At 36.3% G+C, this 18,202-nt stretch overlaps 1 protein-coding gene across 1 annotated transcript; it reads right to left on the bottom strand.

Annotated features, from left to right (window-relative positions):
• Positions 1-7,259: 7,259 nt before the first annotated feature.
• Positions 7,260-17,906, bottom strand: LOC100313675 (neurotransmitter transporter-like protein). The gene is given in 13 exon segments (NM_001168134.1): positions 7,260-7,435; positions 7,526-7,693; positions 7,859-7,959; positions 8,120-8,219; positions 8,594-8,734; positions 9,128-9,240; positions 9,457-9,587; positions 9,900-10,003; positions 10,660-10,794; positions 11,439-11,571; positions 12,079-12,310; positions 15,239-15,373; positions 17,658-17,906. Coding segments are annotated over 13 exon segments (1,857 nt in total). The 5' UTR covers positions 17,887-17,906; the 3' UTR covers positions 7,260-7,300.
• Between the last annotated feature and the right edge of the window lie 296 nt (positions 17,907-18,202).

Below are 18,202 nucleotides of genomic sequence, written 5' to 3'. Positions count from 1 at the left end.
TCCCATAATCCAATGCGCTCTTCTAATGAAAATCACAAGTATGAGGTTTGACCTGGGCGCGACTTGCACTAATTACAGCCGGTGACTCTTTCGATACCTTCCAATCACCTAAAAAATATTTAATTAAAGCTTTATAGTGACGTCTCAGTTTGTACTCGTTGATCTGCGCAACAGCCAAAGCCGCCATCTTTGTTTATATGATACTCACATATCTCGCGCATGCGTGGCTCGACTACTACCTCCCTTCAACTTCTGATAAGATCTAGAATCACAACAATTTATTAACTCATAACAACCTACTGAAGGAGGTTAAAGGTTACAACAACAACCAAAATAAGATCTAGAATCATTCTCCAAGCATCTAATTGGTTGGCGCGCTCGCGAAACCTGACTTATTACGGGCGCAGTCAAAGCGTATGAGGATGATTCGACTGCATCTACGCCAAACATGACAATTATTACGTCTGCTATTAAACAAGTTCGAATAGTTTTACGGTGTTTGTCGTCATGGCATTCCTCCGCCAAATATTGTAATTGATTACAATTGTAGACATTACACTTACACCACAGGGAGTTGGACAAACTTATGTATTTTAATAAATTATTTAATAATAGCAAAATGTTATATAACTTTAATTTACCAGTTTACAATTTACAATGCAATAACATCGTAATGCCGTGCGTGGTTAGGCTTCATCACTGAACAGTGCGATTCGCTTTTCATAAACGAGGAGTTTGTTATCGTTTGAACGTCTTCGTTTAGCCATAAATCGAGATCATCAATTAACAATATTGTTATGTTGAGAGCGACCAACAGTCTAACTGAAAACAATGACGAATTTTGTGTTGCAGCGAGTGAAATGCATGAACCGGCTACTTCGAAAGGGCAAATACCCGTCATGCAATGTGATTCGTGACGCGTATCAAGTTCATTGAACCATGAGAACTTAAAGGGGCACCTTCCAGTTAAGATTAATTTTACAACAAATTTACTTTCTGGATTAAAATAACAATGGATAACAAAAGATAGATTAACATTGTAAACAACATAAACAATAGTGTCCCATGATTCTTTGGTGCAATCCAAGGGATTGAGCGGTTCCCCTTTAAAGGCAGTCCGATTTTCAGTCCCAATTCTTGAAATTAAGGATGTAAATCATACACATTGGTCAAAACTGTCTCTATGTGGGCGCTGTTTAATGCACGCATCGTCGCAATGATTGAATTCAACTGTTTTTAATGGTCATTACTGATGGTAGATACCCACTGAAAAACACCGATCATTTTCAGTGGTGTTTGCGCGCTCACTGCGCATCAGCCGCGCGTTCCGAACACACGCGCGTCATAGCAACAAACGCCGCGTTTGTGTCGTCACTCACGTAAACACAAAGGTTCTACACGTTCGGAGCACCAAATACTGCTGATGCATTGTATGTTTGTCCATAAAACCGACTGTTCACGTGCCCTCTACATAGTATCGCGGTACGCCGATAACCAGAGTGGTTTAACTACAAGCGGATGAATCAAATCGCCAGGTTTGTAAGTACGCACGTGATTTGTATTTTCTATACTTCCAACCCAATTGGTCATGATGCGTTCGAGATGTTGCTAAGAAATGATACCAATGTGCGATGATACAATGTGACTCCCGCACGGAACACTAAAAGTGAGTTGTAAATCAGGTGACTGCACGTTCTCTGGATATTGCAGTTTTTACTTGGAATGCAAAGTTTAAATAATGATTGCCTTCAGAATATTAAGATTAATAACCACAACTGTAAAAATTTTCCGAATCCGAGACATTTCAACTAAATAACATAATATTTCATGGCGTTTCTTTACTGTTATTTCAAAATACGATGAGGGGGTAACCGAATGCCGTTACTGTGGTGCATAAATCACTTGCGTTATCCATCAAGACAATGTCACGATAACTTCCAATACAGTGGCGGATCTAGGGGTATTGCCCCTGCAATATTTATATAATATTTCACAGTGCCAATATTTCGTAATCCTTGTCGTTTTCATATTTCCTCTATAAACTGCTTTACTACTAATTGGAATGTAAATAATGTCAATTTACACTTTACTCCTCAATAGTGTACACGTACTAATACCATGATATTAAAATAGATGGTAACCTCTCCGCCACAACAAAATACTGAATCACTTTAGGGTCATGTGACAGTGTTATTTTAGTACGCAATCTACTAGTAATATTCGTCCCAACGATTCAACGTGACAAGTGTTCAAACAGGTTGTTTCAATGTCGGGTCTTACACTCACACTCACGTGTTACTAACATATATTGTCAATACTCCCAGACCACGATATAGGAGTAATATTACTACTTTACATTTAAAGCTAAATTGTACATATCATCATTATACTTGGCAAATTTCAAAAACCTGGACGTGTTATGTATTTATTTTGACCATAAAACACACATTGACAACTGTCATGTATAGCGTTAATTTTTCGCACACTATCAATGTCGCCCACTCAGTTAAACTCAGCTGTTCGGGTGATATATGATATGTGATAGCTTTATTACACTGTTAATCAGTGATGGTTTACGCGTTATATGCCAACATTACATCCGATTCGCCTTCGTTGATTCAGGTAACGCCTCACAGAAATGGCAGATCACTCTGGTGATTATGCTAATTAATAGTTGTTGACTAGCATTGACAACGATTTTGATAGACTACTTATATACATTGGACATTTAAATCGAGTTGTTTTCAGTAAACATGGATGAAAGTATCGCTTTTACACTTAAAGTATCCATCTCTGCGATCGAATCGAAGCAACCTTTCACCCACCCACTCATGAATAATCAATGACATCATTAATAATTAATATCAGTCAAATGCCCGCAGATGCGTCCAGTCGGGATTTCTTTAGCGGTCAGGGTAGTTTTCGCGATCACGTTAAAATGATAGAACAATATATTATTTCTTTTTGTAAAACAAAAAAGAAGTCCCGATATTGCCAGTCTACCTTTCCGGCTATTTGAGATACCTTTTCGTTTTATTACATTTGCCCCAATTATGATTGGACGCATGGTTCAGAGGCGCGTACAATCATATTAACGTGTTTTAAAAAGCTTCAATATGCGACCTCTCAGTGTATAATCATACACGGGTTTGTGAGGAGAATCTTTATTCGGGCGATAAGTTTATAAATGGCAGACTAAACATTAAAAAGTGCAATTAACTATTATAAAAACGATTATCCCGATGCTATGCTTTGTAAATGAAATCGTGGTTTGTTAAAAGATAAAAAGGGTTGATAAGATTGTTAATTTTATTTCTCGGGTTAGATTTGAAAATATAACATTACTCTATATGACCCAAATTTTTAAAGAAAAAAAACATCACCTTCTTTCTGACACTGTCAAAAACATGCCAGATTTAAACTGAGGCGACCAGTATTACTGTTGAAAAGTGAAAATTTTCTGGCAAATGTAAAACAGATATCTTACTATTAATTTACCATGAATCTAATTCCTTTTTGTAGCAGGTAGGATGACGTTTCGTAACTCTTCATTGGTTCGAACCACAATGCGTTTATCTCTTTTATATAAGTTAATTTTCAATGAATATGTGTCCTACTTATATCAAAGCATGGTAGTCAACAGACGTGTTATGACTTGAAAGAAATGTCACGAGAATTATAAGATTGATAAATAGTGTTAGTAGCAGATAAAAAGAGCTCCAAATGCACTAAGGAAACAGCTTGCAATTGCTAAGAAGTAGAGACATTTGAAGACAGAGGCAGTATAAAAATGTGGAAAGGAAGCTGGTAGCAGGATTAAGAAGTAGAAAAAGTTGAAGACAAAAGTAGTATAGAAATGTGGAAAGGAAGTTGATAACAGGATTAAAAAGTGGAGAAATTTGAAAACAGAGGTGGTATGGAAATGTGGAAAGGGGGTTGATAACAGGATTAAGAAGTGGAGAAATTTGAAAACAGAGGTGGTATGGAAATGTGGAAACGGAGTTAATAACAGGATTAAGAATTGGAGAAATTTGAAAACAGAGGTAGTATGGAAATGTGGGAAGGCAGTTGATAATATGATTAAAGAGTTGGGAAAGTTGAAGATATTGGTGCTATGGAAATGTAGAAAGGGACTGATATCAGGAATAAAAAGTGGAGAAAATTGAAGACATTGGTGGTTTGGAAATGTGAAAAGGGAGTTGATAACAGAAATAGAAGTGGGGAAAGTTGAAGACAGATGTGGTATAGAAGTGTGGAAAGGGGGTTGATAACAGGGTTAAGAAGTAGAGAAATTTGAAGACAGAGGTGGTATGGAAATGTGGAAAGGGGGTTGATAACAAGATTGAGAAGTGGAGAACGTTGAAGACAGAGGTGGTTTGGAAATGTGGAAAGGGGGTTGATAGCAAGATTGAGAAGTGGAGAACGTTGAAGACAGAGGTGGTGTGGAAAGGGGGTTGATAGCAAGATTGAGAAGTGAGAAAGTTGAAAACAGAGGTAGTATAGGAATGTGGAAAGGGGGTTGATAACACGATTGAGAAGTGGAGAACGTTGAAGACATTGGTGGTTTGGAAATGTGGAAAGGGGGTTGATAACAAGATTAAGAGGTGGAGAACGTTGAAGACAGAGGTGGTGTGGAAATGTGGAAAGGGGGTTGATAGCAAGATTGAGAAGTGGAGAACGTTGAAGACATTGGTGGTTTGGAAATGTGAAAAGGGAGTTGATAACAGAATTAGAAGTGGGGAAAGTTGAAGACAGATGTGGTATAGAAATGTGGAAAAGGGGTTGATAACAGGGTTAAGAAGTAGAGAAATTTTAAGACAGAGGTGGTATGGAAATGTGGAAAGGGGGTTGATAACAAGATTGAGAAGTGGAGAACGTTGAAGACAGAGGTGGTTTGGAAATGTGGAAAGGGGGTTGATAGCAAGATTGAGAAGTGGAGAACGTTGAAGACAGAGGTGGTGTGGAAATGTGGAAAGGGGGTTGATAGCAAGATTGAGAAGTGAGAAAGTTGAAAACAGAGGTAGTATAGGAATGTGGAAAGGGGGTTGATAACAAGATTGAGAAGTGGAGAACGTTGAAGACATTGGTGGTTTGGAAATGTGAAAAGGGAGTTGATAACAGAATTAGAAGTGGGGAAAGTTGAAGACAGATGTGGTATAGAAATGTGGAAAAGGTGCTGATAACAAGATTAAGAGGTGGAGAAAGTTGAAGACAGAGGTGGTTTGGAAATGTGGAAAGGGGGTTGATAGCAAGATTGAGAAGTGGGGAACGTTGAAGACAGAGGTGGTGTGGAAATGTGAAAAGAGAGCTGATAACAAGATTGAGAAGTGGAGAACGTTGAAGACAGAAGTGGTTTGGAAATGTGAAAAGGGAGTTGATAACAGAATTAGAAGTGGGGAAAGTTGAAGACAGATGTGGTATAGAAATGTGGAAAAGGTTCTGATAACAAGATTAAGAGGTGGAGAAAGTTGAAGACAGAGGTGGTTTGGAAATGTGGAAAGGGGGTTGATAGCAAGATTGAGAAGTGGGGAACGTTGAAGACAGAGGTGGTGTGGAAATGTGAAAAGAGAGCTGATAACAAGATTGAGAAGTGAGAAAGTTGAAAACAGAGGTAGTATAGGAATGTGGAAAGGGGGTTGATAACAGGAATAAGAATTGGAGAAATTTGAAAACAGAGGTGGTATGGAAATGTGGGAAGGCAGTTGATAATAGGTTTAACAAGTGGGAAAAGTTGAAGACATTGGTGGTTTGGAAATGTGGAAAGGGAGCTGATAACAAGATTGAGAAGTGAGAAAGTTGAAAACAGAGATAGTATAGGAATGTGGAAAGGGAGTCGATAACAGGAATAAGAAGTGGAGAAATTTGAGGACATTGGTGGTTTGGAAATGTGGAAAAGGAGTTGATAACAGGATTAGGAGTGGAGAAAGTTGAAGACATTGGTGGTATGGAAATGTGGAAAGGAAGTTGATAACAGGATTAAGAAGTGGAGAAATTTGAAGACATTGGTGGTTTGGAAATGTGGAAAAAGAGTTGATAACTGGATTAGGAGTGGAGAAAGTTGAAGACAGATGTGGTAAAAAAGTGTGGAAAGAAAGTTGATAACAAGATTAAGAAGTGGAGAAAGTTGAAGACAGATGTGGTAAAGAAATGTGGAAAGGGAGTTGGTAACAGGATTAGGAGTGGAGAAAGTTGAAGACAGATGTGGTAAAGAAGTGTGGAAAGAAAGTTGATAACAATATTAAGAAGTGGAGAAAGTTGAAGACATTGGTGGTATGGAAATGTGGAAAGGGGGTTGATAACAGGATTAAGAAGTGGAGAACATTGAAGACAGATGTGGTAAAGAAATGTGGAAAGGGAGTTGGTAACAAGATTGTGAAATGGGAAAATTGGAGACAGAAATGGTATGAAAATGTAGAAACAAATAATATATAATGTTATACAATAACAAAAGCGATTGGTCGGTTATTAGGCCTGTTAAAGGAGTTAATAGTTCTGAATAGTTCAAATAGTTCTACTGAAAATGTTCAGATTTTACCATAAAAGGAAACTGCCAGTATCAAATGACTTGGTAATTTGGTATAATATATGAATGATTTGTCTTTCCCTGAAACAGGTGTATATGAACCAATATTGTGCAATAGTTTATGGTTAGAGTTGGGAAAAAACGTTTCAAATGACGTCACTAATCATTACACCAGGTGAATAATTATTCGTGACGACATTCGATTCTGACATTCAAAGAAATGGGTAAACAAAATCTTAAATAGCGGCAAACATAATTTATAAGTTTTATGGCGTTACAATTATGTTTCAACTACTTTTGGATTCTCATCATATCACTGTAACTTCAGAGTAAAGTGGAATTGAAACGTTGTTGATCTGCTGTTCGCATTGTTTTTATTTGATGTCATGTGCCACGTGCCATGGTTATGTTACTTGAATTAGAAATCATAAACAACATCAATTGGAAATTAAGGGTGTTAATAACAAAGCAACTTCTGCATTGTTTGTCAAATCGCTGTCATACATTACGGAAAAGCTGCTATGTCATCAATGCAAGCAATACACGCAATAAGTGCTCAACCCTTCAAATGGTCGTCAACTGACTTTCAACCAATGAACAAAACATTATACACGTGCGGGCAAAGTAATCTGTTCATGGATATTTAACATACACATAAAACAACGCATCTTAACCTTCTTCAACAGGCTGATTCGTAAACATATCCACAAATAATTGAAACTTTTCATCCCAATCCTAAAAAACACATTTAATTTTATTTACTTCAAATTAATCAGTTTACAGTCTAGTTGCAGTGACCTTGATATCATCATCCTCAAAGGAGGCGTTATCATTCGCGGTATCCAGTTTTTCATCCAGTTCTTCAGGTTGCTTTGTTTCTTCTACTTTAGGTGTCAATGTATCAATAAACCGCTGAAAAATAAATAATTGAATAATTTTATAATTCTAAAAATCCTAACGCGAAAAAAAAAATGATTATAAACTAACGCTATGAAAACTTACTTCCTTTAAGTTTCCCTTGGACACGACGAGTGAGTGCACCATACCCAGTGGTATCCATACAATAGACATAGATGTAACCATCCATCCAAAGAGTTCCACCCAGTCTGGATACACGTAGTCACCATACGTCACAACCTCATATGACGCACAATTAGAGATGAATATAAACTGAGAATAAAGGAAGAACAATAGTATCAAGCCACGGTTATATACACCGATAGAATATCATTCCAATGACACCACCACAAAATTATCGCTCCAGTGTTATGAACACCATATAAAAACAATAGTTTCATCCCAGTTATACACACCACATAAAACACAACTACTTACTCCACACAATATGGGGGAAATAACCCACCAACATACTCTGAAGAATATGTTTGGAAGTTCACCCATCATTTCTTTGACATTGCGTGATAATCGTCCAGCTCCTGAAAAAAAAGAAAGAAAAAAAAAAGGTTATGAATATCAGACACATCAAAACTGCGACTATATGAAACATTTCTTTCACGTTTTGAGCAAATATTAGCATCTGTACATGGAGGTAACTATGTTCATTGCATCAAGTAGAACACAGAAGTATATTCTCACCGTATATGTATGATATGGCTATGACCTCGAACGTGGCTATGATGATGACTGCAATAACTGCTGTGTACCAATCCATGATTTGAAACCAATACATGCCACCCTGAAATTACCAATTCAATTCATTTGTGTCGGGCTTATGTATATGAATTATGACTGAAAAATGATCATTGTGACCCAGAAATGAGACCTGGAATCAGGTATATTTTTTTAGAAACAAGAGTCTAAATAAAGTTTCTGTGACGTCGACATGGAGTCAATTTGGTTAAGCAATGTAGTCAGTCACGAAAGCGCTTCCTCGCTACAGGGTGCAACTTATTAAAACTGTCCATTGTCATGGAGAATTATCGTGCTCTCCTTAGTTTCACCTCGGTTGCTGTGGTTGAAGTACAAGTACAATGCTATAATACGCTGGTATAACAGCATACAACATTGGTCATTACTATTATATTATCATTCAACAGTGTTTGAACATACCTCAAAGATAGTTGGAAGACCGACACAGAAAGCAATTACAACCACAATTAGAACTAACAGTTCTTTACGCCTCAAATATTTCTTTACCAATGTTGGATAGGCGTCCATGATTGTTGTGATCACTACCTCCGTCATGGCAAACTACAGAGAGATGTGTATGACGTGTCACGACCATTGGTGCTACGGCATTGTTGGTAGAAGTCGCGGTTAAAGATCTACGGGTTTTTTTGATGTTAAATTAAACGAACGCAATGAATTATCGGAAATGACACAATTTTTCATCGATATTACTTATGTGCGTCCTAGCAGTATGCTACATTAAGATAGATCACCATTCCCTCATTTTCTTGTTATTTCACAAGTGTAAGATTAATATTGGCATAAACATTCGATACCCAATACGAAAATGGTATTGTAATCTTGGGCGTGTATCGAGTACAGAAACAAGGCATTCAAATTAGAGTATTTTAAAGTAGTAGTTTGGTATTTCAAATAGAGCAATTACAGATATATTTTGCTAATACGTAACAGTACCTGGCTGTCCAGTGCCAAGCAGCATAACATGAAGAAGAACAGAAATGACCAAAGATTCCCGGCAGGCATTTCGGGAAAAGCCGTTGGTACAGAAACAAACACAAGACCGGGACCTACAGAAGTATGATATGGATAATGATTACATAGTTCGACTCGCACAGCTTCGTTAACGCCGGCCTCCCATGACCGTTCTCGTGTGAGGTGACACCTTTTGACGCCACAACAGCGCTTCGTCGCTAGAGGGAGACACTTACAGAAAGAGTATGCACACGCGTATTTCGATATAAAATATATGCTGTCTGTGTAACAGGGGTGCGTGGGATTCTTACCATCAGTGACTACGTCATCTACAGTCACGCCCGGACCAGCAACGTACGCCATGTATCCCAAGATGGCAAAAATGGTGAACGCTGCTAACAGGCTCGTCCCAGCATTTATTAATGATACTGTCATGACGTCACTGAAATTAGAATATTAAGATTATTGCTAAAGTAAGATACGAAAACTCCCTTCTCATTTCTTCAGCATGACCAAATAATTGTTGAATATTTTTTAAACCTAAATGATCTTACCCCGCCATTTAGCGTTGATATGTGCCAAAAGCAAACTACATGCAATTTATATGCCTGGGGCAAGTAGGTACATATTAAGTATATTTCTAACTTCAAACGGGTTTATTCGTCATCGTAATAAATATGCCTATTTTATGAATGTAATGTGTCATTTTCATTACAATATATTGGGTCTTGTATAGTATAACATGATAACTTACGCAAATATATTATTGTTAAATTTGTTGTAACTAGACATGGCTATAAGTGTTCCAAATCCTATACCAATCGAGTTGAAATTCTGGGCCGCTGCAGCCGTCCACACCTGTTAAATGTGAAAATGATATTGATCCATGATGTTCTGGATAAATACAATTACTTGACCAATGAGTATACGTACAGAGACCAAATAGTACCGGGGTGTTTACACTGATGACACAGGTATCCACAGTTACCTTGTCAATGTCATTTATAATATGTGTTACAAAATATACTACTTGGCAGTTTCTACGTTTTGCTATCTCCATTCGAGATACATATCTGAATCGTGATCAAATAAAATTAAAAGGGACATCAGTTCTTGTTCTTTTCTTTCATTTCAGATGTCGAATATTGTGCCAGAGCAAATAAAAAGTGTGCCATATTTTGTTAATAAAAATGCACGAAACGCGTACGTGTACTTCAAGTTCAGTAAGTATTACATTTCTGAGATGTGATGCTCCTTAAAATCTGAATTATTCAATTAATGAAGTATCACATTTATAGCAATTTGGGGTTATTTTTGGCACGTGAATTTAGAATAAGTCAATATTAACCTATGTCATAAGTTAATTGGGTATATTTTCTTCTAGTTTGTTTCACTTAAAACGGCTTAAATTATTATGGTACGCAAATTAAATGCACCTGTCTCGAAGTAAACATTATGTACGCGTCAGAAATAGCTAGTAATGTGTACGAAATGTACAATAGGTTTAAACTCACCGCAGGGTCTAGTAGCATTTCCCAGTCAGGTTGTAGAAAGTATTTGATGCCATCAACTGCTCCTGGCAACGTACATGCATATATCAGCAGTACAACGAATACAAAGTAAGGGAAGGTGGCAGTAAAATACACAATCTGGAAATGAACATAATGTAAAAAAGGATGGACCATGTAAAGCTATGACTCGTCATACATAGCTGTAATACGTTAGTTGGGTCAACGTCAAGGAGATGCTGAATTGTTCGAGTTACGGACATCGAGTTTCGAGCTACACACATGACCACGCCCACTTTTGAAAAATCACGCCCGTATTGTAGCTCGATGTTTAATTAGCATGTTATCAGACCTTCGAGTTACGGGGAACACGCTAATTAAAATTCGAGTTGCGAAATTTAAACGTTAAACAAAACAACAAATCTATGTTGCCCTCTTACAACGATATGAACAAAGCGCATCAGTGCGTGTGTACAGTGGTTTTAAATACTGTGTATTCCTATACGGAAAGTGGGTACAATGTTAGCACACTATGTGTGTATAAATGGTACAAATGATACAAATTAACAATGTCTTAATGTATAGATGTACGCCAATTTTATGTTCAAAATGCACTTGCACTTGAAATGTATGCAATAATTAAAACGCATTTGCATTTTATTTTTATTCATCATACGAATTTTGATCGTTGCTGCCAAACTAACTTTTTTATTTTACCATATATATTGTAATTTTCAAACACAAGTATTTAATTATCCTCAAAGATATTTAAAGTTATAACTTACTTTTCCGGACAGTTTAATTCCTTTCCATATGCAAAGATATACCAGGATCCAGGCAATACTGAGGAAGAGGAACAATTCCCATACCATAGAGCCAAAGTCTTCTAAACCGGAGCTGATTTGGAGTACTCTGTGGCTGTTGAGCAAATGCATTATACGTTTATGGTATGCAAGTTGTGTGATATGGGATGCAAATCTGACGAAATTTGAAGATACACGCGATTTACGAAATGGTCACAAAATCGCTCAACAAACTTAAATGCTAATGCAAAAGAACTGGTTTATAGTGTTCGTCTCGGGCTGTTTGTGACTATTATCCTTGCAAATTCGCAAAGCATGTCTCGCCTATTTGTGTTCACACAACCCAACTTCCAAGCGCCCGATACGTTCTGTGATGCCATTGGTTAGAAATGCGTTAACGCGCACGCGGAATACGGTTTTCATCGCATATCCACGTACATATAGATATCGAATTTGCATACCTTTATATTATAAATCCATTATTACGTCACGTGCTAAGCACATTCGAACATTTAGTCATGCCTCTGCTACAACTTGTTTTTGATAAGACCAAAATCGAGGGTTATTTACAGAAAAATATTGCCATTTTTCGCTAGTGTATATTTGCGTCTATTGTACTCACTCAAAATATTCCTGTGTTGGAGGTATGCTATTATTAGGCTGAGTTTCATTTTCACCAAGATTCTCCAAGTCTTCGTACGAGAAACACTTATCTGTATTCCACCAGTTACCACATGTTCCGTAAGGTAACGGACTTACGAAAGATGCGACGAGATAGAACAATGCCCAGGCCATGATGACGTTGTAGTACGTACACAACAAATACGTCATAACAACTGTAGCCACACCAGTACCTGTGATCAAGTTATAACGCAACTGTTATATAATTGAATATCTTGAATATGTGGGACACCATGATAACTTATTGTCGCCACAATAATGAATGGAACACCAAAATTCGCAATATTGCAAGCTAATTGGCTAATCATACATTAGTGGCACACTCAACCTTTTGTTTTCGTAGCTTAGATTTTATTATAATTTCATTTTTTTAATTCCTTTTACAATGTGTTTCGTGTTACACACCACGTGATCTAAATAAAATGACACACTATTATAAGGGGTAAGGGGGACAGGTTACAGGAAATAAAAACGGCATTTTACGTTTTTACAGGAAATAAAATGAAAGTTCCATTTACATGATTAAAATTAGGTTTTTACAATTTACAGACAAAGAAAATTCCTAATTACATTTCTATAATATTTTTGATGATTTGTGTTTAAGAATCAAAATTGGAAATTGCGTACGAATTACGACATTTAATTTGGAAAATGCTTTATACGCTTACAACAAATAAATATCAAATTACAGACGAATAAAATAGCTGATTACATATTTCACCTTGACCATGTCTACGAATTTACGTTTTTTATTTATTTAAATTACATTACTACGAAAATAAAAACAATTGATTACAGTCTACGAAAAATACCCCTTGCCGACCCTCATTATAGGATAGTTTATCATCACAGTTGATCTCGATCGTTTACTGGTGAAACCACTATTCCAATATTTTGCACATGTATGTGGATAGTAGGTACAAGCTGAACAGTTCTTATCTCGTTCTGTACTTGTGAAGTGATAATAATATATCAATTTAAAATATAATATAGAGGAAAGATTTGACTCTGAGAAAAATTGAAAATTTATTCGTTGTAAGATCTGTTCGCTTATAAGTTTCAGTTAACACTGCGAGAGAAGGACTTTCCGTTTTCAACATTGTGAAATTCTTTCGTTTTTATGCAGAAAAATACAGTATTTTTACAGAGTAAAATCATATTTATTAAAGTTCTTGTTCATACATGAGTTGATTAACACTACATAGTTTGTAATTTCATTCAGCTTCTTTCAGTCACAATTCAAGACAAATAATATAGAGAATACATCAAATTATCTTTTTTTCTGTAATATTTGTGTGTAATAGGTAATTACGAAAATTATCCATGGGTGCATAGGAATACATTTCGTTATGAATTATTTTGAAAATAAATTTTAAGGTCTTTGATACAATAATATAACCAATACTAACGTATGGGACGGAAATCTGGGGTTTTAGAGAGTGTAAATGTCTAGAACGAGTTCAATATCTTGCCTGCAGAATGTTTCTTGGTGTTTCAAATATATCACCAAATAGTAGTATTCTAGGAGAATGTGGGAGATATCCTATCTATCTGTACTCAGCAAAACGCTGTATTAAATATTGGGCAAAATTAATTTCCATGCCAAATTTAAGGTACCCCAAAAAATGTTACAATATGCTATACAATATCGAAAGGTCGGGAACCAGAACAAAACACACCTGGATCAGTGACATCTAAAATTTACTTTCCATTTGTAATATGAATGATGCTTGGCTTGCACAAGAAGTTGGAAATGTTAATGTTTTTATAAATACATTCGTGGAACGATTCAAACAGTATCTTTCTTTGGTATGGCGGGCTGACTTGTGTACTTTAGACAAGTTAGATACTTACTGTCAATTTAAAACTACCATAGAATCAGAAAGATATTTGTTTTCTGTTCATATTCGAACCCATATGCAATCACTATCTCGACTACGATGTTCATCACATTGTTTACGAATTGAAAAAGACAGAGGTCATCTTGAAAGAAATCAACGTACGTGCGAGCTTTGCAATACGAATTCTATTGAAAACGAGTTCCATTTTTTATTAGTTTGTAATTTTTATAACTACATTAGATGCCTCTATATCCCACACTACTACTGCACCCCACCAACTGTAAATAAATTTATCGAATTACTGAAAACTCAAAATGATGTACTACAGCGTTTAGCTGCGTTTGTATTTAATGCTATGAAACTTAGGAGGGAAGCCGCTGAAATATTGTAAATAATTTAAATATTTTGTATTTACTGTTTTGGGCCGATGGCCATGTATCAGTTAATAAAGATCCTACTAAACAAATAAAATAAATTTCTGAATTATCTTGTCAAAATTAGTTTTTTATTTTGTTTTTTCCCCCCAAAACGAATGAATTTTACAATGTCGAAAACGGAAAGTCTTTATCGTAGTGTTTATTTGCAAAATGTAATCGTTTACAAAATGAGATGACTCAATTTCTTTGTCAGACTCCATCTTTGACTAACACGGTGTTCACCGTGTTCTCGGGCCAAATACCACAGAACTGTGATAGAATCAGAATGAAGGGCTCATGTCCAGACCAGAGTGCACGGACTAGGAAAGTATGCCCTCAGACTTGCATCGTAAAGTTATGTTGATGGGGACTTGACCGGTGTAGCCACACAGAAAATCCAATGTATTGCACATCAACGTCAATGTTTAAATATTTTCCGTATACGCGATAGGAAACTAAACTGTATAACATATAACAATTGTTCATACCAAACTTACCACAATCATTGTATGTCCCTCCCACAATGTAGTTTGCCTCTCCTTGCTAATGGTATGACCCACAATCAAATTGCGTGTAGTAGCCGTTAACCAGCAATGTTGCTGTGTTCCGTTCAATTATTGCGATGGTAGATGACAGTAACGCATTACAGTGATTGCCCAACGCATGTTAGAATGTAAACAAACACAGAAGATTACGGAAAAAAAGTCGCAGGACAAAAGTAGTTGAGCCACAGTATTGAATGGAAAAATATATATATTTTGAACGCATACTAGTAGATACAGTTTGTTTGCGACTACCGTTTGTTTGTGAGATACGCGAGGTAATACCACACTCAAAAACATACCTTTCAGAAATGGAGCGATCTTCTTGAAAGCGCCGACGGGTCCCAGTCGAATGTACTGACCCAGGGCTAGTTCCATGTACAGCAACGGAATGCCGACAAATATCAGCATTATAAAATAAGGTATTAGGAATGCTCCTATTGTAAAAAGAAATATGTTGGACGGCAAGTATAGACAAATCAGATATTTACAGTTTCTCTAAATATTCCAGTTGTTATGGGTACAACGAACATGTTAACAGTAATAGCCCCTACAACCAAACACGTAAGTCTTGCCAAGATTTAATTTGTGTTCTAAGAACACACACACACACATTCACTGAAACAAATGATTTTGTTTATTAACTTTTTAAGGTGTTGGTCATTAATTATATTAGTTCTAAATGTCAGCTTGTTTCACCCAGGGTTTGTGTTTTGTTTGCGTATGTCCAGTATTTCTCAAGTTTGTGATCGGCTAGACAGCCTCACGGTATTCAATCTAGTCATTCCGAAAGTTGGTCATCAATCGCATGACAATGTATAATGGTTTATAATGTAAAATCATGGAGCGATTGTCCCCTGGCACCATGTAAAAGCATTCTTGTGTGTGTTACAGATAATATATTTTGAGAAACATGTGCTAATATTTATCAAGATTCGCTATTTTTAAAACAATCCATAGAAAACAACTTTTTTAACACACTTAAAACCCAGATTTTTGAAATAATTCTTTAGGACAAATAAATAAATAAATTGTTAAATTACCCTGTTTTGGTTATTTTTGCATGTTCTGCTGCCACGGGTGAATTATTCATGGATATAATAATTCCATGTTGCTAGAGAGTACTGTTTTATATGATTTTTTTCAACCTTAGTCACTAGCCTACGAGTTGAGATAAGGCAAAATATTTCTGCTATAGGAGCATATAGTAAAAGTGTTATAATACTGGAAAAATCATCCACTCATTTACAGCCATCATCATTTTATCGAAAAATTAATCTTGTAACTCCAACTTTTTAAAGTCGATATTCTTATGTTTCCAGGGAGTACAATTTATTGAAAACTTTGCATTTAAGATTAGGCTTCTACCATGTCTTTCCTGTACATAATTGTATGTGCTGGTTCTTCATATCACACAAAGGAATATTGTTAAATCAGAACACCAGTAAGACCGTACTATACGGGTTTAATTATTGTATAACGTATTACTGTAACAATCATGTAGATTATCATTCATCAGCAGATATGGGTGAGGTGACTGTCTGAGCATGCATGAACTTCCAGTACAATTCGCGGTTATTCGGCCCGCGTGCCACACTTTGCAACATTGCAAACTTCTGGCCAATCACAGATGTTCTATAAATCCTATCTTGCGATCGTGATGCACATGATTCTAGCACGCCCCGATCACGTGTGCGACGCCCAACTCCACTTTATATAACTAGTGATGCCGACAAAACGCTGTATGTCAGTAGGGTTATCAGATCAATATAACTTATTTTATTTTATTCTATTTTATTATTTGTTATGTCATTTCTTGTTGCCGTGGTTAATTGTATTCATCTTTATGGTGAATTCCCAAATAAGACGATTAAAATGAATGGGAATTGTTTGCGTTCGAATTGTAACAATTGTTTAATTATAGTTTGCAAATTTTTTCTCTGAATTTGATTAGACTTCTACCTTAATACAATAAAATGATTGGATGAGGACAATGTTTTTGCGTTATAAGTAGACATTCAGTCGTATACAAATTATGGATTGTCTGTAAACGTTAAAACAACATGTCTATACGCATTGGCACAATATATTACAATCTTTAAGGATGTGTTTATTTATGTGTTAACATTGGCTTGTGCATAGACTATGGTCTATGTGAGGTTATGGCAGTGTAACTGTATGGGAATTGCCGTCGCTATAAATCCTAAATCTTTTGTTGCAATTTAATATTCAACATTCGTTCTAGGCCTGCATATCATATTCCACTAGGGAGTCTCATACTATTTAAATATCGCATATCATACTATTTACATAATAAGTGGAGGTCATGGGGTCGTCGAGATTAAACAATGCTCAGACACACGGTTGTAACTACTATACTTGATTCAATCTCAGACTCATTAACGTTGCACTCCCAGTGTGTATTATATGCAGAACACCCCCACCACACACACACACACACACACACGCACACTGATAATTGTGATCACTATGATAACAAAATCGAAAAAAATAGTTATTTTGAAAACAAATCCTGAAATCACTGAAGGTAGCCTGTATTTTGTAGGTCGTCGTATTGTCTAATAAATCAATAATTTAAATATAGTTTTTGACAAATATACAACTCATACAAAGTGGTAATGTAGTAACGCAACTAAATGCATATCATGCCTATTTGATCAGGTGAAATAGGTTGATGATTAGTACCATGAACATACTCACCTCCACCACTTTTGTAGGCAAGGTAGGGGAACCTCCAGACGTTACCTAAGCCGACAGCATACCCTATACATGCAAGCATGAAATCAGCTTTTTTGGCCCATTGCTCCCTCTTTCCCGCATCATGACCATTGTCAAATGATGAGAGCACCTTCTCATCTGTTGCAACTGTACAGTTTGGGAAATTGTTTGAGTCGTCGGCGGTCTCATCCTCTTCCCTTGGCTTGTACATGTTTTCACGATGCCGTGACTTGGCGGGTTCTGACAGAAGATGATATAGTGGCGTGTCAACAAGACCAAGTTGTCAACGCAAATATTGACGTAAGCAAGGGTCATCATCTCCTCCGCCAATGAAATCTCGTCTTATCAAGTAAAATACATATTGGTTATTTACACTACTGTGATAACTCTCAAATTTCATTCACAATAATTCGAGTTGATTTTTGGTTACAGATTAATATTAATATTGTTTTTCAAATCCGGAGTAGCCAAGTATTTTAAGCTGCAACTTTTAACCTTCATTTACCGATATCATATAAATCATTTTT

Source organism: Saccoglossus kowalevskii, chromosome 16, assembly GCF_978046115.1.
Source record: "Saccoglossus kowalevskii chromosome 16, keSacKowa6.1, whole genome shotgun sequence".
NCBI classification, from domain to species: domain Eukaryota; kingdom Metazoa; phylum Hemichordata; class Enteropneusta; family Harrimaniidae; genus Saccoglossus; species Saccoglossus kowalevskii.
Note: the sequence above shows the minus strand (reverse complement) of the source record. Positions and strands in the feature narration are given on the sequence as shown.